This window comes from Oncorhynchus keta, chromosome 29 (assembly GCF_023373465.1).
Source record: "Oncorhynchus keta strain PuntledgeMale-10-30-2019 chromosome 29, Oket_V2, whole genome shotgun sequence".
Lineage (NCBI taxonomy): Eukaryota > Metazoa > Chordata > Actinopteri > Salmoniformes > Salmonidae > Oncorhynchus > Oncorhynchus keta.
The window spans coordinates 40,884,442-40,912,210 of NC_068449.1; the positions used below are offsets into that span (position 1 = coordinate 40,884,442).

Here is a 27,769-nt window from a genome sequence, read left to right on the forward strand (position 1 = left end):
AGTTTGTTTACTCTACTTTCAGAATGGCATTCTGAAGATTGTGGACAGGAAGAAGCACATCTTCAAGCTGGCTCAAGGAGAGTACATTGCCCCGGAGAAGGTCGAGAACATCTACATCCGGAGCGACCCGGTGGCCCAGATCTTTGTCCATGGCGATAGCCTGCAGGTGTGTGACAAACCAAATACTTTCTATTGAAGCACTTTGTTTGTGGTTAACGTTTGTGGCTGTATTCACCATTTAACTGAAACTTGTTTGGGTTACACTTATGACTTTCATGTATAAGCCACTGCTTGTAAATGTTGATACATTTGTAAATTAGTATAAATGCTTATGAATTGTAAACATATGTTTGACAATGTCTTGTTTGGCACAGGCATGCCTGGTGGGCATTGTGGTGCCTGATCCAGACTTCTTACCAGGATGGGCAAAGAAGAAGGGCATCGAGGGTTCTTATTTGGAGATGTGCGCAAGCAAGGTTAGCTAGCTTCAATGTTATGGCAGATTTACCATCAACTAACAGTGTATTCGGTGGCTAATTTCCACAGTCCACGCTCTTAAATTTCAAGTTTTGTCCTCAGAAAAATGTCACTGAAGCTTGAAGAGCCTCTAACAGTAACTCATTGACCAAACACACCAAGACAGTCGTGAAGAGGGCACGACAATGCCTTTTCCCCCTCAGGAGACTGAAAAGATTCAGTATGGGTCCCCTGATCCTCAACGTTCAACAGCTGCACCATTGAGAACCCTGACCGATTGCATCACTGCCTGGTATGGCAAATGTTTGGCATACGACCGTAAGGCGCTACAGAGTGTAGTGCATACGGCCCAGTACATCACTGGGGCCCAAGCTTCCTGTCATCCAGCAGCATACCACCCTGCATACCACTGCTGGCTTGCTTCTGAAGCTAAGCAGGGTTGGTCCTGGTCAGTCCCTGGAGGGGAGACCAGATGCTGCTGGAAGTGGTGTTGGAGGGCCAGTAGGCACTCTTTCCTCTGTTCTAAAAAAAATATCCCAATGCCCTGTGTAGGGTGCCGTCTTTCGGATGGGACGTTAAACGGGTGTCCTGACTCTGAGGTCATTAAAGATCCCATGGGACTTATCGTAAGAGTAGGGGTTTTTAACCCCTGTGTCCTGGTTAAATTCCCAATCTGGCCCTCAAACTATCACGGTCACCTAATAATCCCCAGTTTACAATTGCCTCATTATTCCCCAGGTCGTTGCTGCAAATGAGAACGTGTTCTCAGTCAACTTACCTGGTAAAGTAACGGATAAAAAAATCCAGGACCTATATACTAGGCGGTGTCAGAGGAAGGCCCAACAAATTGTCAGACTCCAATCACTCAAGTCATACTGTTCTCTCTGCTACCTCATGGCAATCGATACCGGAGTGCCAAGTGTAGGTCCAAGAGGCTCCTTAACAGCTTCTACCCCCAAGCTATAAGACTGCTAAACAATTCATCAAATGGCCACATGGACTATTTACATTGACCCCCCTCTGTTTTATACCGCTGCTACTCGCTGTTTATTATCTATGCATAATCACTACCCCAACCTACATGTACAAATTACCTCAACTAATTTGTTTTCCCTGTACATTGACTCGGTACCGGTAACCCCTGTATATAGCCTCATTGTTATTTTGGTTTAATTTTATTTCTTTAGTTTATGTAGTAAATATTTTCTTAACTCTATTTCTTGAACTGCATTGTTGGTTAGGGGCTTGTAAGTAAGCGTTTCACGTTAAGGTCTACACCTGTTGTATTTGGCGCATTTGACAAATACAATTTGATTTGGAGTGTAAAGCCTTAGAATAAAGCAATGTATTGGACATGCTAGTGTGGATATCGGAACAAGGCCAATCTCATCTCAAACACTCATCACAGTTTTTGTTTGTACTGAAAGTGTCCAAGAAAATGGGACTGCTGACATGCACATTTTTGGGGGGGGGGATTGTATTCACAATAGAAAAAAATACTTCAAGATAGTTTGAGTGAACTATCCCTTTTAAGTACAGCCATTAAGATGACTTGTCTAAAATACCTGTCTTTCCAGGAGTTGAAAAATGCCATTCTGGAGGACATTCTGAGGCTGGGGAAAGAAGGGGGGCTGAAGTCTTTTGAGCAGGTAAGGCATCCTTCCTAAAGCTCCACACTCTCCTTAGGCACTATTTAGACAAGGTAACATTCACAAGCGATGTTGGTGCCAAAATGTGCATGATTATAATGCTGCCTCTAGCCCAGAGTACTCTTGGATAAAAAAACGACTACATTTTCATCTCAATGGGACACGGCTTGTAAATAAAAAAATAAACGCTAAATGCATAAGGGGAATAATGAAGAACATACTCTGTCCCGTGCAGGTGAGAGATATCTCGCTGCACACGGAGATGTTCTCTGTCCAGAACGGCCTCCTGACGCCCACGCTCAAGGCCAAGAGGACCGACCTCCGCAGTCACTTCCAAGAGCAGATTGACCTGCTCTATGCGACGATCAAGATGTGAGCCCCCGGTTGAGGGGAAAGGGAAGCAGAGGGTGACGATCATCTGGAAACCATAGCCCGCTCTACTTGAATGTAATGCTCCTCGGATGTGGTGATTGACGACGGTTGTGCCCTCCCTTGTCTACTGTGACAGTGTCTTTGGTCCCCTTGTGATTTAGAGGGAGGGAGACGGTTATGTTAGAGGCCTAGACCGGGATTTGTACAAATGCAGGTAGACCCTGCACTGTGATTAGACTTAGGCATTTTTTTATACATTTTTTTTCAGACGTTCATGGCACGCTGTGTTTACGGCAAACATGATCATGTCAGCACAAACACTTTTGGAAGTAAATTGCAGTGCAGCAGGTTGTTTATCCACATTTGTTTATCTAGGCTGTAGTGAAAGAGGGAGAGATTCATGCCTTACTGTCCATGTGACGCTCTGTGTCAACCATTCCTGTCATCCATTTCAAGTGCCCATCGAGTCGTCTGTTTGGAGTTTCTCGACCATCTCACGGTCGGTAATCCCTCAATTGTCAGTTTCAATTAACTCATTTGTACTAATCATCTCTAAATTCTGACAAACTTTAGATTATTTTTGTTATGTTAATACCACACCCATGCAGATGTTTCAGTATCATCCTTGATTAACTTGAGAAATACAGTAGCTATTTATAGCAGTCTATTTAATGTTTATCTTAATTTAATTTGATATTTAATATAATTGAATGTTACTGTAAGTAATGTGTCTGTATAAGGGGGGGAAAATCATGAGCACATCAATGGATCATGGTTGATACAGGAAGTGCCATGTTTTCTTTTTCTCTGCATACCAACGTTGTACTGTCAGAAGGCCTAGTCTGAACAATTCTGAAACGTTCCAGATCTATTTCACACATGTCAAGTAGGAAGACGTCCATTCAGAAAGGTGTTATGATTTTCTGAACCGCTAATGGTACAAAAGCCTGGCAAAGGAAACAAGCCTCCCACACAGCAGGGATAAAAGACTAGGTTGTGTGTTTTCGTTCTGGTATTGCACATGCAAAGTGCCACCGATGTTTCTGCTTTTACACAAACATTTATTCCGTAAGTGTCCTTAAAACTACAGTGGCTTCAATGTGCCAAAATGCACACGCTGGTACCTGTCCTATCCACAGAACTTAGTCCTGTCGGCCAATTGGAACCTGGGTCGTAATTCTGAAGGCAACAATCAGTAGCCAGCTGCCCAATTCCGATTCTCTTTCCGAAAGGTGCACTTTTGCATCATTTCTTTACACCCAATTATTCCTTTTATGTGAAAGGTCTATAGCTAGCCCATGCTTACACATCCAATGCTTTTAAATGTTTTCAAATGGAGGTGGTAAAACTGACCTTTGTCCAATTGAACTGCACACTCACCATCCATTTGAAGATGTTTGCTCCCATTTGATGCCTAATGAAGGATACCCTGGAGAATGATCAGGTTAAGCTGGTTTAGACCAGTACCAAGCCATGGCTCACTGGCCCCTTGCAAGCTTACTTTTGTGTACAAAATGTACAAGATTTGTGTTAGGCCTAACCAACCATTTACCTCTATATAAGGAACCACATTATAGACATTTGTCTCCTTTGCAATCTAGCAAGGGTCCTTTTGTGAATTCAGGTTATTTAACAATGAATTAAGTGCTCATGATACACGTTGACCTGTTTGTTGACCTGTTTGTTAACATTGTTCTGTACTGGGTTTCTGCTTGGATCACGTTATCGAGACACCGTCACAGATGGCCAATACTAGGAACTTGACCTCTCTTTAAATCGACTTAACCGTGTTCGGTTTCGATGTGTTTTGTACAGGAGTAGAAACCATACCTTTTCATTTACTTGACTCTACCAAATAAACACTTTGTCCCTGCTCTCTCTGATTTAATCTTTTTTTTGTATACGGACATTCTTTGTGTACGCAATACGGTAACTGATTTAAGTCATCACAAATGTTAAACTTTATAAGATGCATGGTTTTATTTAGATTCCCATTAGCTTTTGTAGAAGCATCTGCTACTCTTCCTGGGGTCCACAAATACATGACAGTGACACCGCTAGACAAGGACAGTCACAAATGCAACACAATATTGTTACCGCACAGTCCCTGCCGTTCCATAAGATGTCTAATCCAGTTCCTAAAGGTAATTTTACTATTTGCTTGAGTGTTTGGAGTTCCATGCGATCATGGCTCTGTATAATAATAGTAATAATAATATACATTGCTGTGATTTTGTTTTGGACTTGGGGACTGTGAAGAGACTCCTGGTGGCATGTCTTGTGGGATAAACATGGGTATCTGAGCTGAATGTTATTTGATTATAAAGACAATCTGAAGTTTTCATTGCAGTAATACTTCTCATGAAACCTAGAGAAGTAGTTACTCTATCATGAACCCTCGACCAGGATGGCCTGGTGTGTTCTATATGTGCTGCCCTGTGTTGAGCCAGCTGCAGCTTTCCTAGGTCTGTCTTTGCCGCACTTGACCATATTACCGGACGCACAGTAATCAAGGTGGGACAAGACCAGAGCCTTAACAACTAGTACAGTTAGATTTTTGTTTTAAAATCCAACCTTTTACAAGAGACACACCCCCTTCCCCATCTTCACAACTTTGTCAATATGACTTGACCATGATAATTGACCATCCAATGTTATATACCTAGGAGTTTGCTTTCTCAACTTGCTCAGTGGTCACACCCTTTATGCACAACTCCAGTTGAGGTTTAAGTCTTAGGTTCTGAACCAAATAAAATGCTTTAGTTTTATGTATTTAAGACCAGTTTATTACTAACCACCCATTCTGATACTCTAGAATGTCAGTGAGCTCACTGGCTTTGGGTGCTGACATGTTAAGTGTGGAATCATCTGCATACATAGTCATTTTAGCTTCGTGTAAAACCTGTGGCAAATCATTTGTAAAAATAGAGAAGCGTAACGGCCCAAGAACACTGCCTTGAACACTGGGTTCTATTGGATAAACGACTCCAAGCAGGTGCTGTAAAGTCATAGCAAGTGAGTTTCTTCAATAACAATTTATGATCAATAAGGCTGAACTGAAATCTAACTATACAGCTCCAACTATCATATTCATTTATTTTAACCAATCTTTCATTTGAGTAAGTGCAGTACAAGTTGAGTGCCCTATATCTGAAATTCAGAAGTTAACTTGTTCTCTGAAAAAATATATTGTGTGCCTCGGTTGGCACTTGCAATGCCAGGGTTGTGGGTTCGATTTCCACGGGGAAACCAGTACAAACTAAATGAAATATCCACTCACTACTGTAAGTCTCTCTGGATAAGAGCGTCTGCTAAATGATTAAATGTCAAATGTATTTGGTCAAACACAATTCTCTCCATCAGTTTACTTAGAACAGGCAGCAAACTGATTGGATGGTTGTAAGAGCCAGCAAATGGTGCTTTACTATGTTTAGGCAGTGGAATTACTTTCGCTTCCTTCCATGCCTGTGGACACATGCTTGATGACTCAATTTGCAGATAAATGGTTTGCAGTCATATGTTTATAAAATCACTCACAAAATAATCCAGAACAAACAAGTACCAGAAAACAGGTAAGGAGTTGGTAGTTTATCAATGTCCAGTTCTCAGAAACATACTACCAAGCTATATACAATTCTACGCTATCAGAACAACCAGTAGGGCCGGCATTCAATGCAAGGTGCATTATTGTGCAACGCCCTACACAGCCGATAATGCTCTTTTTAACAGCATATTCACAGACATTTGTGGAGATTTCCAGTTTAACCGTAAATTACCTTTAAAAGTATGTTATAGTGCGCCACGCTGTATCGCAGGGGTCTCCCTCCTTTTCTACCATGAGAGCTACTTTATTTTAATTTATTTTTATAGATTTGTTGTTTTCATTCTCAATTACAATTGTTCATAGAGAAACAACAAAATTGTATGTTCTATGTCAATGCTTAAATCTGGAAGAAAACAAATATTTACCCTGTAATTGCGCATCTAAAGCGTGAGGAACGTGCCGTCTAATGTGTCGGTCTAGCGACGGTTCTGTACGGCTGCTGCTCATTTCATGGCAAAGTTTGCAAATAACAAATAATTGATACAAATGATATACTACTGATAATTGAGAAGGGTTGGGGAAAGTATTTGTCAACCCACAAGACAGTTATATCTGGCTACACACGGAGTGATAGACAAACGCTCGACACTGACAGACTAGCAATATTCCTGGAAATTAATTTGGCAGATATTGTGTTAGGTTTGGGTTTTTAAGCCAATAGTGGCTGACCAGGGGTGGGATACTGTCAATTTTGCATCGACTAGATAGTAGCTGGGAGCTTGTGGTGGCTGATACTTGTGAGATTTGTTTGACAGTTTGCGAGGAACACGTGAAAATTGCATGTACTTTCAGAATTGTTTGGCGAGCTACTCACAGGTGGGCTGCGAGCAACTGGTAGCTTACAATCGACCTGTTGGAGAACCCTGCTATAACACACCTTGCATTGAATAAGCCTAGGTCATTGGGGAAAAACTCTGTTTATAAAGTGCATTAACAGCCAGTAATTGAGGATTGTACTGAATTACTGTATTACAAATTAGAAATGAACTGTTGGACAAGTATAACCTCCCTCTAATGCGAGGCAAATGGTGGTTACACCAGATACTGACAACCTTAAGGTATCTGTGACCAACAGATACAGTCATGTGAAATCCATTCTTCCATGCTGCTCCTGGAGATTCACAGGCTGGCAGACTTAATTCAACTAAGCATCAAGCCCTTGAATCGAATCAAATCAAATCTTATTTGTCACATGCCCCGAATACAACAAGTGTAGACCTTAGAGTCAAACGCTTACTTACAAGCCCTTAACTAACAATGCTTTAAGTAAAAAAATAAAAGTAACAAGTAATTAAACAGCAGCAGTAAAATAACAAGCGAGGTTATATACAGGGGGTATACAGAGTAAATGTGTTGGGGCACCGGTTAGTCAAGGTAATTGAGTTAATATATACATAGTAGTTGAATGAGGTGGGTTCCGTCTGAGCTGGAGCAAAAGCCAGCTCACCCTTTGTCTCCATGAACAGAACTGAAGGAAAATGCACTTAGCACTTAGTGGCCCGACAAGCACAAATCTTTGAGGGACTCAAACTCAGTCATGGTTTGGAGCAGAAGCTCATCTGGGACATCATCCTCTGCCAAATCGCCTGATCTTCTCTCAACATCCTCCAGGGCCTCCAGGTAGGCCTGGTCATCTAGCTCATCTCCCCAAGGATCACAGCCTTCTCCCTGGGTGAGTGATGCTGCCGAGCCCACCTGGTACTTCTCCACTGGGGGTGTCTAGCTGAGCTCAATGTTCCCCACATCGTCCATCAGATACGCCTGGTCCTCCTCATCCTGCCGCCAAATAGACAAACACACAACTTTTTACCTTCTACATTTTTTCTGTTACTGTGGGATTCTTTTTGAATTACCAATTCATGTAGCCAGAGGAAGTCAGGTACCCAACAGAGTCAGGTACTGGAGATGTAATTTTCTATTAAAATGGCAACAAGTGTGACTGAGGTGAATCAGACTTTTGTAGCAGTGAGGGGAACAGGTGCAGAACTCACCATTGTAGCTGACGCAAATGTCCTGTGGTAATGGGTTCCAAAGTTATTTCAATTAATGACATACTGGTTCCAAAGTCATTTCAATTAATGACATACTGGTATACCATTCACCTAAAACACAGGCTCTCAATTGTGGTTATAAGATGACTTGTGTCAAAACTATTATTAGTATATACTATATTTTATTTAATCAAAGTCATTACTATTTTAGTGTTCACCAGCGTGTACTGGAAGCTCTTGCAAACAGGGTCGGGACACTTCTGGTACCAGACCTCTAAGATCTACCAGTGTTCATCTGTTAGAGGAATTTAATTCCTATATGTTCATTAACCAATTCAATTGTAACAAAGAAAAACACTTTGTCCGTTTCTAAGAATTTGTAAGGTTCTTATTTGCATAAAATAGACAAAGATCAGTCTCAAAATTAATCAGTAGCGTTTATTTCCGAGAGCTCTGCTCAAAATACCATGTACATTAGTTTATATACCATTCTAACCTATGCACATACATACACACTAACATTTGGATTCTCACTCTTTTTCTACTGAAGTCTCACCACAGTTTATTACCACTTAGCTGACAGTTCCAGTCCCCCCCAGATACGGAGAACCTGGAGGGGCTCTCCCTGTCCTATCTTATCTCTCCAGAGTTATAGCTGGGTCGGTTCAAACATAGGTTAAGGACCCTCTTTGTTTTCGTTAGGCCCACACATGCATTGCTCTCTTCCCCCCTCCAACCTAGTTGGAGCTGTGTTTATTATTTTTAATTACACCTCGTTCATGCTACATAACCTCTAATCCCTAATGGTTAAGTTTCTGGGTAGAAGTGTTTAATCATTTATCTTCAACCTTGATAAAATATCTAAACATAATCTCAAAAGTCTACCCTAAATTCCTTATGTTCTCTTGCGTCCTCCTCACAACACATTGGAGAAGGTCCTAGTGGAGGAACCAAGGATCTTCTCCTCAGATGCATTTTGAGAAGGAGGTTGAGGAATCAAGGAAAGGAGGAATCAAGAAAACCAAAGTGTATCAATATACTGACAAGAGACTGGATTAAGTGCTCTAACAATGGGGGCATTGTCATTCGGAAAGTATTCAGACCCCTTGACTTTTTCCACCTTTGTGACCCGATTCAGGAAACTAGGCGTATGTTGCAAGTCACGACTTCACAGGAGGGCTGTTTGAACGTTAAAATTTTTTTTTAATCCAAATGTGTTTTTTGGCAGAAATGCCTTCTCGAACATGTGAACATGTGCCTAATATTAAACTTGTATGCCATCTGTAAATACGAATAAAATTGTTAAATTACGAGCCTAGTTGGTTTATTCACAGACAAACGACAAACGAAACTCATTTTTGGATGAAAAACGTTCTCGTTTTAAACAAGATATTTTGTCACGAAAAGATACTCGACTATGCATATAATTGACAGCTTTGGAAAGAAAACACTCTGACGTTTCCAAAACGGCAAAGATATTATCTGTGAGTGCCACAGAACTGATGCTACAGGCGAAACCAAGATGAAATTTCAAACAGGAAATGCCCCAGATTTTGGAGGCGCTGTGTTCCAATGTCTCCTTATATGGCTGTGAATGCGCCAGGAATGAGCCTACACTTTCTGTCGTTTCCCCAAGGTGTCTGCAGCATTGTGACGTATTTGTAGGCATATCATTGGAAGATTAACCATAAGAGACTACATTTACCAGGTGTCCGCCTGGTGTCCTCCGTCGAAATTGGTGCGTAATCTCCAGCTGCATGTATTTTTCCATGTGGTTCAGAGGAGAAACCAAACTTCCACGAATACTTATTTTCCACCATAATTTGCAAATAAATTCATTAAAAATTCTACAATGTGATTTTCTGGATTTATTTTTCTCATTTTGTCTGTCATAGTTGAAGTGTACCTATGATGAAAATTACAGGCCTCTCTCATCTTTTTAAGTGGAAGAACTTGCACAATTGGTGGCTGACTAAATACTTTTTTGCCCCACTATGTAATTTTTCAATCACAATAGACAGGTGTGTGCCTTTCCAAATCATGTCCAATCAATTGAATTTACCACAGGTGGACTCCAATTAATTTGTAGAAACATCTCAAGGATGATCAATGGAAACAGGATGGCAAAGGGTTTGTAAATAAGGTATTTAAATAAGGTATTTCTGTTTTTAATTTGTCATAAATTTGCTAAAATTTCTAAAAACCTGTTTTCACTTTGTCATTATGGGGTATTATGTGTAAATTGATGAGGAACATTCTAATCTAATCCATTTTAGAATAAGGCTGTAATGTAACAAAATGTGGAAAAATGGAAGGGATCTGAATACTTCCTAATGCACAGTATATCAGTACATTTGTAACAACTAAAACATTGCGAAACTTCGATTCGATCAAATAAGCCTCAAGTAGCAAATTAGCTATTACATTTTATGTTGACCAAACTCAACACTCTTCCATTTACCTCTATACATAAAATCCCCACTTCCACTGCTTAACACTATATTTTCGCACGGACGGATATCTGCACGGACGGATATCTCGCTTCGCCTCTTCCTCTCTGGATTCACTCACAAAGGGCTTTATCAGGATGCATTTAAATGGCTTCCTCTCCTTCAACTTCACTGAACATGGTGGCCACCTATAGGGCCATTTGCTTTCACCTGTCCAGTTCTTTTAGATCAATGCTTAATACAGTAAGGAGAAAAGGAGAGGAAAGAAGGATGACACTTTGGACTACTAAGACAAATAGATCCCAACAATTCCAGACACTCACATGATGTTGTTGCTTTTGTGAAACCGGTCCACACTCTGACATCAGCTCTACTTTAGGATGCCGTAGACAAGTAACTGCTCTGAGACAAAATAGTTCCACCGTTATATGCCTGTTGGAGAAAATATTGGAAACTTTTATATTTCAACACAGCAACTTGGTTAATTTGATACACTTACATATCTTTGTAATTCAGAAGCAGTTTGATTGTTTTATTACATACAGTGCATCTAAAATAATACATATACAGTATTTATCTAACAGCTGATGACGTACTTCCTTAGATGCCATCCTTTGCTGTCATCAAGGCAAAGGGTGGCTACTTTGAAGAATATAAAATATATTTAGATTTGTTTAACACTTTTTTGGCTACTACATGATTCCATATGTGTTATTTCATAGTTTTGATGTCTTCACTATTATTCTAGACAATAGTAAAAATAGAGAAAAACCCTGTAATGAGTAGGTATGTCCAAACTTTTGACTGGTACTGTACACATCTTTGAGTTTGCACTTTTGGGACTATTCCATTGGGCCATGCAGGCTTCGTCAAGCTGACCTCAAGCATTTTAAGGAATATGACATATGTATTTGACCCAGTTCTGGAGATTTCTCTGCCAATGTTAAACTGCTGGCTGAAACTAGTTTTGACTGAAAAACACAGGTGTTATTGAACTGAATAGCCTTTCTGTCTTCTATGAAAGATATTGTTTTGTTTGTCATCCTTCAATGTAAGACTCTTTGGGAGGCTACCAGTGTTCTCCCCACAAAGAAGTGGACAACTCCCGTTCTTTCTGTGGGGATTTACAGTTAGGTCCATAATCATTGGTACCCTTGATAAAGATGACCATAAAAAGATTGTATTGTATGTTCAACATTTTTTGGAAATTATTTTATACTAATACAACTGCACAGAGAAAGATATTTTGTTTAATAAAAAAAGATTGGTGTCAAAATGATTGGCACAACTGTTTTCAATACTCTAGCACCCTCCCATTGTGAGGATAACAACACTGAGCCTTTTGAGAGTGTTTAATGAGATTGGAGAACATGTTGGGAGGGATCTTAGACCATTCCTCCATACAGAATCTTTCAAGGTCCTTGATATCCTTTGTCTGCTCTTATCAACTGCCCTCTTCAATCCAATCTTATTAAACATTTTAGAATGAGGCTCCGTGTCGCAATCCTCACAAGGGGAGGGTGCTAGAGTATTGAAAAGAGGGGTGCCAATGACTTTGACCCCCTAAATTTGAAAAATGTTGTATAACTTGTTAAACAAAAACTCTTTCACTGAGCAATTGTATTAGTATAAAATATAATTTCCCCATTTTCTGCAACATGCAATATATCTCAGTATTTTTATTATTTATTTTATAGTCTTTTTTGCTCATCTTTATCAAGGGTTGCCAATAATTATGGACCTGACTTTTCTAAACCCCAAAAGACACCTATTATTTTTGTGTCTCTGAACTCTGAATTTAAAAAAAAGACTAAATACATACTTGATTGACTGATGAGATATTTTTTAAATCAGCATGAGCCAACATTGATTAGATAACAATGCATTTTCTACCACCAATATCAAGCAATACTATTGTGAAGTTGAGTTTAATATCTATACTGAACAAAAACATAAATGCAACATGTAACAATTTCATTGATTTACAGTTCATATGAGGAAATCAGTCAATGTAAATAAATTTATCAGGCCCTAATCTATGAATGTCACATGACTGGGAATACAGATATGCATCTGTTGGTCACAGATACCTTTAAAAAAAAATGGGCCTCACAATGGACCTCAGGATCTCGTCACTGTATTTTTGCGCGTTCAAATTGCCATTGATAAAATGCAATTGTGTTCATTGTCCGTAGCTTATGCTCGACCATACCATAACCCCACTGCCACAATGGGGCACTCTGTTCACAACGTTGACATCAGCAAACTGCTCGCCCACACAACACCATACACGCGGTCTGCAGTTGTGAGGCCGGTTGGTTGGACGTACTGCTAAATTCTCTAAAACGACTTTGGAGGCGGCTTATGGTAGAGAAATTAACATTCAATTCTCAAGGAACAGCTCTGGTGTACATTCCTGCAGTCAGCATGCCAACATATTTTACTTCAGCTCATGAAACAAGGGACAAACACTTTATATTTTTCAGTGTATATATCTCTATCTATTGTCTCATTTCCACTTTACATCAGAGACCGTAGGAGATTACTTACCGACATGTAGGTTATCCTTAAAATGTGCATTTGGTCAAATCAAATCAAATCCAAGTTTACTTGTTACGTACGCCGAATACAACAGGTGTAGTAGACCTTACGGTGAAATGCTTACTTACAGGCTCTAACCAACAAATACAAAAAATGTATTAGGTGAACAATAGGTAGGTAAAGAAATAAAACAACAGTAAAAAGACAGGCTATATACAGTAGCGAGGCTATAAAAGTAGCGAGGCTACATACAGACACCGGTTAGTCAGGCTGATTGAGGTAGTATGTACATGAATGTATAGTTAAAGTGACTATGCATATATGATAAACAGCAAAAAAAACATCAGCAACAGTGTAAAAAGAAGGGTTGGGGGGGGGCACACAATGCAAATAGTCCGCGTAGCCATTTGATTACCTGATCAGGAGTATTATGGCTTGGGGGTAAAAACTGTTGAGAAGCCTTTTTGTCCTAGACTTGGCACTCCGGTAGTAGAGAGAACAGTTTAGGGCTGGGGTCTTTGACAATTTTTAGGACCTTCCTCTGACACCGCCTGGTGTAGAGGTCCTGGATGGCAGGCAGCTTAGCCCCAGTGATGTACTGGGCCGTACACACTACCCTCTGTAGTGCCTTGCGGTCAGAGGCCGAGCAATTGCCATACCAGGCAGTGATGCAACCATGCTCTTGATGTTGCAGCTGGAGAACCTTTTGAGGATCTCAGGACCCATGCCAAATGTTTTTAGTTTCCTAATGGGGAATAGGCTTTGTTGTGCCCTCTTCACAACTGTCTTGGTGTGTTTGGACCATTCTAGTTTGTTGATGAGATGGCAACGGAATTTTTCTTCTGTACTGGATTTAAGGTTCAATCCCATACACCTCCTCCAGCTTCTCACACACATACTGTAAACACAATAGAAATATTAATAAACATGTTGAAGTATGTACCATCAACATTAAAGGGGCAATCTGTGATTGCTACATCAGTTTTGGGACTTTTAAATTAATTATATAAATATATAGAGAGATTTTTGAAGAATATAACTTATGCCTGATGAGCTTAGTCCAGCTGTATTTGTATTTGTATTTATTATGGATCCCCATTATCTGCTGCCAAAGCAGCAGCTACTCTTCCTGGGGTCCAGCAAAATTAAGGCAGTTTATACAATTTTAAATCATTACAATACATTCACAGATTTCACAACACACTGTGTGCCCTCAGGCCTCTACTCCACCACATACCTACAGTACTAAATCCATGTGTGTGTGTGTGTGTGTGTGTGTGTGTGTGTGTGTGTGTGTGTGTGTGTGTGTGTGTGTGTGTGTGTGTGTGTGTGTGTGTGTGTGTGTGTGTGTGTGTGTGTGTGTGTGTGTGTGTGTGTGTGCGTGCGTGCGCGCGCGCATGCATGTGCCTGTGCCAATGTTTGTGTTGCTTCACAGTCCCCGCTGTTCCATAAGGTGTTTTTTTAATCTGTTTTTTAAATCTAATTTTACTGCTTGCATCTGTTACTTGATGTGGAATAGAGTTCCATGTAGTCATGGCTCTATGTAGTACTGTGCGCCTCCCATAGTCTGTTCTGGACTTGTGGACTGTGAAGAGACCTCTGGTGGCATGTCTTGTGGGGTATGCAATGGGTGTTCGAGCTGTGTGCCAGTAGTTTAGACAGACAGCTTGGTGCATTCAACATGTCAATACCTCTCTTAACTAAAAGTAGTGATGAAGTCAACCTCTCCTCCACTTTCAGCCAGGAGAGATTGACATGCATCTTTTTTGAGAGTGGCTAAATTAACAAGTAATTCCTCAGAATGTACAGCAAAAAAAACATCCTTCTACAGATCACTTTTGGACCACATGTCCACATGTTACTGTCATAACAATTACCTAACAGATGTCATAAACAGTCTCGACAGCTGGTTTCACCTTAAGGCAAATTACTTGACATTGTCATGCCACAAACCATGAATTTGTTTAGCCAGTTTGCCTAGCCAATAGGCTGATCTAAACATTGTGTGTCATGTCAGTGTAAAGTAAATTGTCATAACAATGACATAAATAACAGCATAAACAACATATTTGACCCAGGTATATTTTGCACTTGAGAGGGAAGGAAGCATTCAATGTTTGGATGAGGGAGTCCACCATGCACTTCCCATCAAAGACAGAAAAGCCAGTCAAAATACAGCTCGCGAATAGCCCCCTCTGGGATCACCTCATAGCAATGCATCAGAGGTTGCCTGTAGGTACTGATTACAGTTGAAATTGAAAAGTAATACCACTGGTTAACAATCTTCAGTTATGACAAATAGGACTTTCTTATTTCTTAACTGCCTCTGAAGGTATAAATAAAGTTCTATTGAAGTGAATGGTGTAACCTTATACATACCTGTAGTAATGCCATAGCTCACTGTAACTTGTGACCAGGAAGATCCTCCCACCCATCTTGGCCTGTTCCTTCTCAAGTGCAAACACGTGTACGTCCTTTGAAGTAGAGGGCAGTCAAAACTACAGTTAGCTGAAAACAAATTTAATTGTCATAAGGTGTATGCACCAATTTGTAAGTCGCTCTGGATAAGAGCGTCTGCTAAATGACTTAAATGTAAATGTAATGACACATGGATGTGCAATGAAACACACACATCTGCTCACAGATCTGTTTGTGTCGTCTTGTCAAATCCTATGGTCAAACATGACAGCACAAACCGATATGGCACCACGTTACTGCAGAGATGCTGGTGCGTACCTCTCTGCAACTCTGGGAAAAGTTGATAGCCATACATACATTGACGGGGGAAGAGCTTCCATATGGAGGATGGCTGCCATGACCGGGACAGCCTTGGTTTGAAGCGAAAGGACACTGCTGGAAGGACTGAGCTAGTTGTTCCACCTTCTTCAATCTGTTTCCCCAGTCACCCCTGTTCATCTTCTATGTGATGCAGGCTGCCACCAGTCATTTCTGCAGGTAAGAAGAAAAAACGGTTTTATTTCAATACTTTAATGTAGTTGTGTCCGTGTTTTTCATATCTAACTTTAACAATGATCAATACTGAAGGCATTACTATAGACCTATGGATCCATCTCTGATTTTGCATTCACAAGAATATGATTGTGAAGCCCCATCATTATTAGGCCTAGCAGAGAATGGATGAGATGTGGCTGGAGAAATGTAGCTAGGGCCAACATTCAAATTCAGACACATTGGATGCAAGGACTGACAGGCCATGAGAATGACAAGATTGTTTTCGTGAAATTAATAATTTTGTTTACAAGCATTCAATTGTGTATGAATTGGTACTAATTAATTGTGTATTACAGCCTGATTTAAATCAGACTAGCCATAAACACTACACATTTAGCCAGAGTTGAGTGTAATATGTACCAGTAATGTTGTTAATGTTAGTACCACTAAAATGTATATTAAGATGTAAAATCTGCTTGAACGTTTGCTAAACTAAGCTAACGTTACATAATTCGATTTACAGCAGGAACTGAATCTATCTACTTGCAGGAACCCGTGTTGAAAACGTTGTTTTGCTGCGACAAATGACGTACTTCCAGTGCGCCACAAGTGTGCCTTACTATCCAAATAGTTGAGAACATTCTACTTTTGTCTCATAAGCCGAATTCGTGCAATATGTCTATTACATATTACAAATGCATAAAGACCACCAATATGGAGCCACAAGTTACGTGTAATATTAATATTATTTTTTAGATGGGATCATATGAGTGGTGTGGAAACCAAACGCCCCCTTGCATTGGTTTTGATGGTGACGTAATCTAATATTGTTTACTCCGGAAGCTACTATTGGTTGGTTGCTGACTTGTTTGTAACAAAGAACTCCAGGAAGACATTCGCGTACAGTATATTGGCTTTATAGAAGTGTGGCAATTTGCACGGTCTGACCAAAACTACAATTTTTTATATAGTAACTGACATTTGTTTGAAATCGATTATCAGAATACCATGTCAGTAGCAAACGATTTGAGTGCTGGGGACTGCATTGACGCCAGGCGGGGCGATGGACAAGAGTGAGATTCTTTGTTATCACAATGCATGCATTTTACGAAGTAGCCTAGCCAAACGTGGTAAAGTTGGTTTGAGTGTCGATATTTACCAGACAGTCGGACCTTCAAATGTTATTAAAAATTATTGTAATGAAATCAGGACATTCGGCTACATTGTTACTTGATCATCGTGTTGCGGTCCTTGTGGTCGTGGAGTCTGATGCCAAATTTGGTCCATGGCCAGTATAGTTAGACCACATACAGGAAATTGGCAAATTGTTTTTGTATCACGCCTATAGTTGACACACACACAGCCATATATATCTATGACTAAAAATAGACGTTTTATAATAGGCGATCTATTGTATCTTTTATGTAAAACGTCTTCTCTTTTTAGTCATAGAAGAGGGAAGACACAGAGTTAGTCACATGGAAACATCCCTGGGTTTTGAGGGATAATTTTGAGTTCAGGGCCTGCCTGGGAAATGCCTTTGAAATGCATTCTTCAGCCCTTCCTTAAAATAGTCACCAATCTGATGATTCTGCAGGTGAAAAGTAAGGGTACCACCTCATAGCTTCCACACAATCCACATGTCTGATCAGTAATTACTTTGAGGAAAGTAAGGAGGGAATGATGCTCAAAAGTATTTCAACAGTTCATGTGTATCCTTACTCAAATCCCAGTCCGAGATCTGTTTTACACAAAGTATCAGATTGGTGTATTGCTGTGATCTAACTAGTCCTGTGTGGCTCAGTTGTTAAGAGCTACCAATGACAAAGTCATAGGTTCAATTCTCAGAGGGATAACATGCATAGACAAAAATGTAGGCTATGCAATCACTAGATTGCAAGGGACTTTGGGATGAAATGGTCTGCTAAGTGGCATCTGTTGTATTATTTATTAGGTGCGAGAGCCCCTGTGGTGGCTCTGGGTCCATGCAGGTGGATGCCAAACCTCAGTCCCATTGCTTCAGGTACAGTCTCAGTTACCCCAGCATTGGCCAGTGTATCATCATCAACAACAAGAACTTTGACAGAAGAACAGGTATTGTGTTTGTTCATTTGTAGACATAGTGATGTTTTTCCTTGTCTAGTCTATGTAACTAATACTTATGTTTTGTATTTGCATAAAGCTTGTTGTTCAGCTTCTTCCCAGTGGGTGAAACTAGTTGAAATTACATAATTATAACCTGATTCAATTCTTGTGCCGACTCTTTTCTCTGTACATATCAATGATGTCGCTCTTGCTGCGGGTGATTCTTTGATCCACCTCTACACAGACGACACCATTCTGTAAACATCTGGCCCTTCTTTTGACACGGCGTTAAACCTCCAAACGAGGTTCAACGCCATGCAACACTCATTCCGTGACCTCCAACTGCTCTTAAATGCTAGTAAAATTAATTGCACGCTCTTCACCCGATCGCTGCCCGCACCCGCCAGCCCAACTAGCAACACTACTCTGGACGGTTCTGATTTAGAATATGTGGACAACTATAAATACCTAGGTGTCTGGCTAGACTGTAAACTGTCCTTCCAGACTCACATTAAGCATCTCCAATCCAAAATTAAATCTAGAATCAGATTCCTATTTCGCAACAAAGCATCCTTCACTCATGCTGCCAAGCATACCCTCGTAAAACTGACTATCCAACAGATCCTTGACTTCGGCGATGTCATTTACAAAATAGCCTCCAACACTCTATTCAGCAAACTGGATGCAGTCTATCACAGTGCCATCTGTTTTGTCACCAAATCCCCATATACTACCCACCACTGTGACCTGTATGCTCTCATTGGATGGTCCTCACTACATATTCGTCGCCAAACCCATTGGCTCCAGGTCATCTATAAGTCTTTGCTAGGTAAAGCCACGCCTTCTCTCAGCTCACTGGTCACCATAGCAACACCCACCCGTAGCACGCGCTCCAGCAGGTATATTTCACAGGTCATCCCCAAAGCCAACACCTCTTTTGGCCGCCTTTCCTTAAAGTTCTCTGCTGCCAATGACTGGAACGAATTTCAAAAATCACTGAAGTTGGAGACTTCTATCTACCTTACTAACTTTAAGTGTCAGCTGTCAGAGCAGTTTACTGATCGCTGCAGCTGGACACAGCCCATCTGTAAATAGCCCATCCAACCAACTACCTACCTCATCCCCATATTTGTTTTTGTTTTCCTGAACTGTAAATTTCTAAATTGTAATTACTTCGCCACTTTTGGCCTATTTATTGCCTTACCTCCTTACTCCATTTGCACACACAGATTTTTCTATTGTATTATTGACTGTGTGTTTGTTTATGTGTAACTCTGTGTTGTTGTTTTTATCGCACTGCTTTGCTTTATCTTGGCCAAGTCGCAGTTGTAAATGAGAACTTGTTCTCAACTGGCCTACCTGGTTAAATAAAGGATAAATATTTATTTATATTATGTAAACTGGTTGTAATGACATTACCTCACCCAGCTTTGTCTGCTGGGTTACTACTGTAAGAATATGTGTAAAGTCAGCGGTCTAAAGTACTGAAGTAAAAATGCTTTAAAGTACTAAAGTAGTTTTTTGTACTATTCTAATTTTATACAACTTTTACGTCACTACATTCCTAAAGAAAATAATGTACTTTTTACGCCATAAATTTTCCCTGACACCCAAAAGTATTTGTTACATTTTAATCCTTAGCTGAACAGGAAAATGGCCAATCCACGCACTTATTAAGAGAACATCCCTGGTCATCCCAACTGCCTCTGATCTGGAGGACTCACTACACACACATGCTTTTTTTGTAAATGATGTCTGACTGTTGGAGTGTGCCCCTGGCAAGCTCTAAATAAAATACAAATAAAATGGCTCCACTGGGTTTGCTTAATATAAGGAATTTGACATTTTTATATTTTTACTTTTGATACTTAAGTATATTTAAAACAAAACTTTTTGACTTTTACTCAAGTAGTATTTTACTGGGTGACTCACTTTTACTTGAGTAATTTTCTATGAAGTTATCTTTCCTTTTACTCAAGTATGACAATCAGATACTTTTTCCACTACTGTGTAAAGGCTGTATGTACACAATGATGACACACATTGCATATCCAGAAAGCATATAGAATTAGTCTAATAACTTGACTTTGTTTTTAAAGGTATGAATGTACGCAATGGCACAGATGTGGATGCAGGCAATGTGATTAAGGTGTTTGGGGAACTGGGTTATAAGGTGAAGATTTACAACGACCAGACAGTGGACCAGATCAAGCATGTTTTAACCACAGGTAAGCATGTTCGGAAATCAGCATCACCGCTGACAACCACTACAGAGAGAGGTTTGTCTTCGTATGAAGATCATACACAGAAGACATTCAGTAAATTCAGTTTTAAAAGCAGCCCATTCACAATAAAAACTGGTAAAGGTACATGGTCTCCTGTACTTAAACTGAGAATCAACAATATGATGTTGCCACGATCTACAGGGTTAACCAAAGACATTGCAGATGAGCGGGATGCAAAACTATCCGCTCTCACACTATCTGCACTGTTGCACTTCATTCACTCACCTGCAATGTGATAGCTGTGTGACAACAATGGTGGAGAAAATGAGCGTCTCGCTTCCCACTTCTTGTTGTTCTGGAAATCGTCCCAATACTGCTCGTCTACCTTTTAAAGGGGCAATCCGCAGTTGAAACAATAACAAAACTCACCCCACCATGTTTTGGTAAAAAGCTGAGAGATGAGGCTGAAGAAATGTAACCATTTTCAAACTCATAGACAGGACTGACCATCCATGATATCAACATTTTAGTTTTAACCATGTTTTAAAATGCTGTACAGTGTTTGTTTACATTTACTTTGTTTACAAACATTTTGGGTTCTGATGGTGGTGTACAACAGTTTAACTAAGAGTACATAAATTCTTTCTAAGTCCAAAAAGTGATGTAACAACAGCAGATTTCTCCTTTAAAGTGTCTTGTCAATTCTGTGAAGGACCAATCTAAAACTTGATGTTGTGTTTCCAGCCTCCAAGGAGGACCACAGCTGCTCCGCCTCGTTCGTGTGTGTCCTGCTGAGTCACGGGGACGATAGTGTGTTCTTCGGGACGGATGCCTCCATCGAGCTCAAGAGCCTCACCACCCTGTTCCGGGGCGACCGCTGCAACTCGTTGGTGGGCAAGCCCAAACTCTTCTTCATTCAGGTACTGTGGCCATCATGTGTATTCCTAGATCCGACTTTTAAAACTACACAGTAGCAGATTTACAAAGCCGTTGCACCTGTTTGGGGTACTTGTTTTATAGATGGAATAAAAGTGAAACAAAAGCACTAGAACAACAATATGAAGTTAAGGTTAAAAGAAGGTATAATATAGAGGTTAATTGAATCCCCTACTGACAAAACAGGTCAGTCTCGTCCACGGTCAAATCAAATCTTATTAGTCACATGCTCTGAATACTACAGGTGTAGACCTTACAGTGAAATGCTTACTTACGTGCCCATAACCAACAATGCAGTTTAACTATAGCAAGACTATATACAGGGAGGTACCGGTACAGAGTCAATGTGTGGGGGCACCGGTTAGTTGAGGTAATATGTAAATGTAGGTAGAGTTATTTAAGTGACTATGCATAGATGATAACAACAGAGAGTAGCAGCAGTATAAAAGAGAGGGGGTACTATGCAAATAGTCTGGATAGCCATTTGATTAGGTGTTCAGGAGTCTTATGGCTTGGGGGTAGAAGCTGTTTAGAAGCCTCTTGGACCTAGACCTGGCTCTCCAGTACCGCTTGCCGTGCAGTAGCAGAGAGAAGAGTCTATGACTAGGGTGGCTGGAGTCTTTGACAATTTTTAGAGCATTCCTCTGACACCGCCTGGTATAGAGGTCCTGGATAGCAAAACGCTTGGCCCCAGTGATGTACTGGGCTGTACGCACTACCCTCTGTAGTGCCTTGCGGTCAGAGGCCGAGCAGTTGCCATTACCAGTCAGTGATGCAACCAGTCAGGATGCTCTTGATGGTGCAGCTGTAGAACTTTTTGAGGACTCCTTGCCAAATATTTTCAATCTCCTGAGGGGGAATAGGTTTTGTCGTGCCCTCTTCACGACTGTCTTGGTGTGCTTGGACCATGCTAGTGTCATGATGTTGCCCTCTTTGGACACCGCAAGCACCATCCCCCTACCACGGCACCATCTCTCTCTGTATCCTCCAATCAGGCTGCTGTGGTCAGAGAGGTCGTAAATTCCTTGAGAAAATTATCTCCTCATGGCCACAGTATAGAGAGAGAGTGAGTTTCATAGAGAGAACAAAGGAATTTCTTCCACCTCACAGAACTGGAGAACTGAACGACATTTATGTTCTGGAGAAGGTATAAAAGATCGGTGAAGAATCCAGCTACGAACTGGTCCATTTGGTACAATTTTGTGAAACTCATGGGAGACAATACGGCCACATTACCATAACGCTGTTTATACAATAGCCTTAGTTATGAGGATAACATATAATTGTTGTATAAGATGAATGAGTGAGGATGGAACTGTTTGTGAAATTGTGTTATGTGATTTTGGACTGTTTAATGAAGGAAACTCCAATGAACTAAATCAGAGGACCGCCCATGAGCACAGTTATGGTCTGGCGTCCTGGGACAGGCCCTTTTCTGCTCTTCCGAATAAAACCCCCACCGGGGTTTCTATCACCAGACCAGCTTACCTAGAGGGCCAAGGTTTGAGAGGAGACCAAGTTTACCTCAATTACGAGATGGCTAAAGGTTGCAGACCAGCCTACCACGAGAGGGCCAAGGTTTGAGTAGAGACCATAAACCTGAGTATAAGCTAAGGTTTGAGTATATGGCTGAATCTTTTAACCATACCACATGGTTAAACTCTTAGACTATCGATACGACAGAGTAAGAACAAGTCTTTGATATTAATTACTAGTCTGCAGCTAGGAATTCGGTATCATTGAACGTGAAGACCGACAACCGCCGAAACATCTATTCTATAAAGACATGAATGAATGTCACTCTGAACTATGACAGAGAGAGAGCGCGGACAAACTCTTCCAACAGAAACAAACTTTTCAACAGAGATCCAGGCGACACATTGAGCGTAAATATATATATTGATTGCAATTATTCCCGAATGAGTGAGCGTTCATGTGCAAAGGATTAGCATTTCAATTGTTATAATTATCAACTTTGTAGTGTCTCATCTCAGTTGACTCCCACTTCCCTTTTTGTCCACCAAGCCGCGATGCCGGTTTAGCCCATTAGGGCACATCCGCTATCATTTCCTTGTAACCATATCTACTGTTTGTTATGCATTTCTGTGAGTACTTAGTAAATAAATATTTTATTAAGACAACTGATGTATGGATGACTCATAGTGAAGACCGGGTTCGTGCAGATAAACAACAATTTACGACGTTTGGAATGAGACTGACGTGAGGTAAATAATAATTCATTCATTCGAAGACTAATTGATCAGATATTAAAATATCTGAAATTTATATTAGGAAAATTATAACTTTGTAATCTGAATATTTTCCTTGGTGCCCCGACTTCCTAGTTAATTACAGTTACATGATTAATCAGTTTAATCGCGTAATAATAATTACAGAGAGTTATTTGATAAATAAGTCTACACTTTTAATGATGCCAAAGACACGACACTAGTTTGTTGGTGATGTGGACACCATGGAACTTGAGTCTCTGAACCTGCTCCACTGCAGCCCAGTTGATGAGAATGGGGGCTTGCTAAGTCCTCCTTTTTCCTGTAGTCCACAATCATCTCCGTTGTCCTGATCACGTTGAGGGAGATGTTGTTATCCTGGCACCACAGGGCCAGGTCTCTGACCTCCTCCCTATAGGCTGTCTCGTCGTTGTCGGTGATCAATTATATCACTGTTGGGTTTTCAACTTAATGATGGCGTTGGAGTTGTGCCTGTCCATGCAGTCATGAGTTAACAGGGAGTACAGGAGGGGACTGAGCCGCACCCCTGAGGGGCCCCTGTGTTGAGAATCAACGTGGCTGATGTGTTGTTACCTACGCTTACCACCTGAGGGAGGCCCGTCAGAAAGTCCAGGTTCCAGTTGCAGAGGGGGGTGTTTAGTCTCGGAGTCCTTAGCTTATTGATGAGCTTTGAGGGCACTATGGTGTTGAACGCTGAGCTGAACCCTGAACACATAGGTGTTCCTTTTGTGTAGGTTGGAAAGGGCAGTGTGGAGTGCAATAGAGATTCATCATCTGTGGATCTATTGGGGCGGTATGCAAATTTGAGTGGGTCTAGGGTTTCTGGGATAATGGTGTTGATGTGAGCCATGACCAGCCTTTCTAGAGCACTTCATGGCTACAGACCTGAGTGCTACGGGTTGGTAGTCATTTAGGCAGGTTACCTCGGTGTTCTTGGGCACGGGCACTATGGTGGTCTGCTTAAAACATGTTGGTATTACAGACTGACAGGGATAAGTTGAAAATGTCAGTGAAGACACTTGCCAGTTGGTCAGCGCATGCTCGCAGTACATGTCCTGGTAATCCGTCTGCCCTTGCGGCCTTGTGAATGTTGACCTATTTAAAGGTTTTACTCGCATTGGCTGCGGAGAGCGTGATCATACAGTCTTCCCGAACAGCTGGTGCTCTCATGCATGTTTCAGAGTTATTTGCCTCAAAACGAGCATGGAAGTAGTTTAGCTCGTCTGGTAGGCTTGTGTTGCTGGGCAGCTCTCGGCTGTGCTTCCCTTTGTAGTCTGTAATGGTTTGCAAGCCCTGCCACGTCCGACAAGCGTTAGAGCCGGTGTAGTACGATTCGGAATTCAAGAGGTGAGGGATGGTTCAAAAGTTAGCCTTTGCGTTTGTGTGAGTGTGACTGTGACCATGTCTGCTGTTTCCCTGTGTGTGTGACATGCAGGCTTGCAGAGGTACTGATCTGGACGTGGGCATCGAGGCAGACAGCAGTTCAGACGGGAGCTCGACCAAGATCCCTGTGGAAGCAGACTTCCTCTATGCCTACTCCACAGCTCCAGGTCCAAGACATGTTCCAAAGCCACACACACATACATAGAAGCACTCTCCAGTCAAGTTGCCTTGTTTCCATTAGGTATGCACAGATCTATAAGTAGTTGGATCTGTGAAAGCAAGGCTACCACCCTCTTACTTCTACCAATCCATCCAATTAAGATCTGTTATTATCTCAAGCAAGGATGCATTTTCGGAATTATTCAAACCAGGCCCTTGACTCTTATGCACTCTCACACGTCTTCCCACAGGCTACTACTCGTGGAGGAACACTCAGACTGGCTCCTGGTTCATCCAATCGCTGTGTGAGATGATTGGCAAGTACAGCAAAGAGCTGGAGGTCCAACACATCCTGACCCGGGTCAACCACAAAGTGGCGACAGAGTTTGAGTCTGCGTCAAACTCTCCTGGTTTCGATGCCAAGAAGCAGATCCCCTGCATCGTATCAATGCTGACCAAAGAGATGTACTTTACACCATGATAGTAGAAAGGTGTGAAGAAGCTCTTCATTTGCCTGGTCCCAGATCGATTTTAGCTGTCTCGCCAACAGCTATTGTCACTGTTATAGGAGTTGGCAAGAGAGGAAAAACAGACCTGGGATCAGGCTAGCTTCTATCTGAGTGAGGGCAATAGATGTGTGTTTTGGTTGTGGATTGTAATTAGCTGAATTTTTAACACCACTGCTCAATCACTCTGGATCAAGTTGGACTTGGTTTAAACTTGTAGGCTTAAGTATCACATTTTATGTTGGAGGTTTAAACCTCTGTCATGCTTTCATCCTGATGTCATGCACAGAGAAGTTGACTTTTCTTCAGGGTTGGGGTCAGTTCACGCTTCAATTCCGTCAACTGAGGAAGTGAAAAATTGAATTAACTTCCTAAATGTACTGATTGATTTGAAAGTTGAATTGACCCCAACCCTGCTTCTTACTGAATGATCCCTTTTGTGTTACGTTTAACAGATGATGTATATAAAGTTTTGGGAGTAGATTGCAGGTGTAGTGTGTTGTAATCAAATCATGGATGTGCAACTTGTCTACAAGCACCAGCAATTCTCCCTCCTCAGGTTTCTCATACAGTTTTATTTAAACATTTTATTTAATTATTTTTTACAATGTCTAGAACTACACATACATTTTGTTGGATACTTGAATGAGTAGTCAAAGTACATTCCTCAATGGATTATGTTACGTTTGTCTTTTGTGTTGGTTTAAATTGTTTCTATATATTGTTTAGGTCCATTATAATTGTACTGTGAAAGAAACTATCCTGTAAAAAAATGTATTCTCCAGAAATAAGTCTTCCCTTTCACCTTCCTTCTTGAAATCAGTGTCTCTTTCAGTTGGCTCCAAACGGTCAATTGCAAGCTCTTCATGACCTGAACATGACCAAATGCTTATTCCATTTGTAGGTTAAAAACATTTGCTCCTGTCCTGGCATAAACAAGTGTGTGGTATGCCGGTAGGATGTGTATGATGATAGTAGAGAGGATGTGTCCTCTCTAACTTGGAAGATACATTTTGCCTACATATTAAAGGCCCAGTTGTAGAAGCACTACTAGACAGTAGGCTTAAAGGTGCACTCCGGTAGTGATGCGTGGAATCAGCTGTTTGTTTAACCTCACCCGCCCTCAATTGCTAATAACCCACCTGCAACTGTCTGACTATGTGATGAAATGACAATGCAGTGCAAAATTGACACATGACATCAGTTTGACGGAAATTAAAAGCTGTGAAAATGACCTAACATGTTTCTGATAAAATTTCAGGTCTGCTAAATCATATTTCTCCGCTCCTGTTCCTGAGTCAAAATGTACGTTGGTGTATAATTTTACTGCAAGAACTGCTTAATTCTGCACGAGTTAATTACATTCTTAAATATTTTAAACAATCATAATGGTGCCAGAGGAGATGGCTGCCATTTTACAGGCTTTTAACCAATTGTGCTGTTTTGTGTGGGGGTTTTTCATGTTATTTGTAACTTATTTTGTACGTAATGTTTTTGCCACTGTCTGTTATGACCAAAACGAGCTTCTGGATATCAGAACAGTGATTACTCACCTCGAACTGGACAAATATTTTTTCTTTAACGAGTCAGACGCAAAGCATTTACTCCAGATACCCGACCAGGCAGATACAGGGGATGCAGGTCCAAATTGTGAGAATTTGTCTGCAAGTGGGTAACCCTTCTCTACCATTGGCCAACATGCAATCATTGAATAATACACTAGATGAGCTCCGTTCAAGACAACTACCAACGGGACATTAAAACTGTAATATCTTGTGTTTCACCGAGTCGTGGCTGAACGACGACATTGATAATATACAGTTGGCTGGTTTTTCCGTGCATCGGCAAGACAGAACAACCGCCTCTGGTAAGACAAGGGTTCTTGGTCTAGCAGTCAATAACAGCTGGTGCGCAAAATCAAGTATTAAGGAAGTCTCAAGGTTTTGCTCGCCTGAGGTATAAGCTGTAGACCACACTATTTGGGGCAGCAGGTAGCCTAGTGGTTAGAGCAGGGGTGTCAAACTCATTTCGCATCGTGGGCCACATACGGCCTAGGGAGATGTCAAGTGGGCCGGACCATTAAAATTATACCATACTCTGCTATAAATAACCAAAATATCATGTCTTTCCTTTGTTTTGGTGTAAAGAAGCACAAGAACATTAGGAAAATATTGAAATTTAATGAACTAT

General features: G+C 40.9%; 3 protein-coding genes across 5 annotated transcripts in view; 2 read left to right on the plus strand and 1 right to left on the minus strand.

Moving 5' to 3' along the window:
* Positions 1–4,372, plus strand: part of LOC118362898 (long-chain-fatty-acid--CoA ligase 1-like) — a 40,619-nt gene extending 36,247 nt beyond the window's left edge. For both annotated transcript variants that reach the window (XM_035743619.2, XM_052486570.1), the window contains exons 18-21: positions 23–166; positions 375–476; positions 2,055–2,126; positions 2,362–4,372. In XM_035743619.2, coding sequence (XP_035599512.1) covers positions 23–166; positions 375–476; positions 2,055–2,126; positions 2,362–2,502 — 459 coding nt within the window. In that variant the 3' untranslated portion in view covers positions 2,503–4,372. The remainder of the gene's footprint in view (positions 1–22; positions 167–374; positions 477–2,054; positions 2,127–2,361) is intronic.
* An 8,092-nt stretch (positions 4,373–12,464) lies between these two features.
* Positions 12,465–16,304, minus strand: LOC118362900 (DNA-directed primase/polymerase protein-like). Of its 2 annotated transcripts, none has more exons than XR_004821277.2 (3): positions 15,860–16,304; positions 15,464–15,592; positions 12,465–13,982 (listed from the first exon to the last, which is right to left on the minus strand). XR_004821277.2 is itself a non-coding variant. In XM_052486571.1 (3 exons), exons 1-3 carry the CDS (start codon positions 15,998–16,000, stop codon positions 13,697–13,699), a joined length of 522 nt encoding a protein of 173 aa, XP_052342531.1. In that variant the 5' UTR covers positions 16,001–16,304; the 3' UTR covers positions 12,465–13,696. The 2 variants fall into 2 exon arrangements, 1 of the variants encoding a protein (XP_052342531.1); XM_052486571.1 differs by having other exon boundaries at positions 15,464–15,558.
* A 418-nt stretch (positions 16,305–16,722) lies between these two features.
* LOC118362899 (caspase-3-like) lies at positions 16,723–26,388 on the plus strand. The gene is made up of 6 exons (XM_035743620.2): positions 16,723–17,109; positions 17,991–18,130; positions 20,221–20,349; positions 21,091–21,266; positions 24,967–25,081; positions 25,325–26,388. The coding sequence occupies exons 1-6, from the start codon at positions 17,045–17,047 to the stop codon at positions 25,552–25,554; spliced, it is 855 nt and encodes a 284-aa protein (XP_035599513.1). The 5' UTR covers positions 16,723–17,044; the 3' UTR covers positions 25,555–26,388.
* Positions 26,389–27,769: the final 1,381 nt, after the last annotated feature.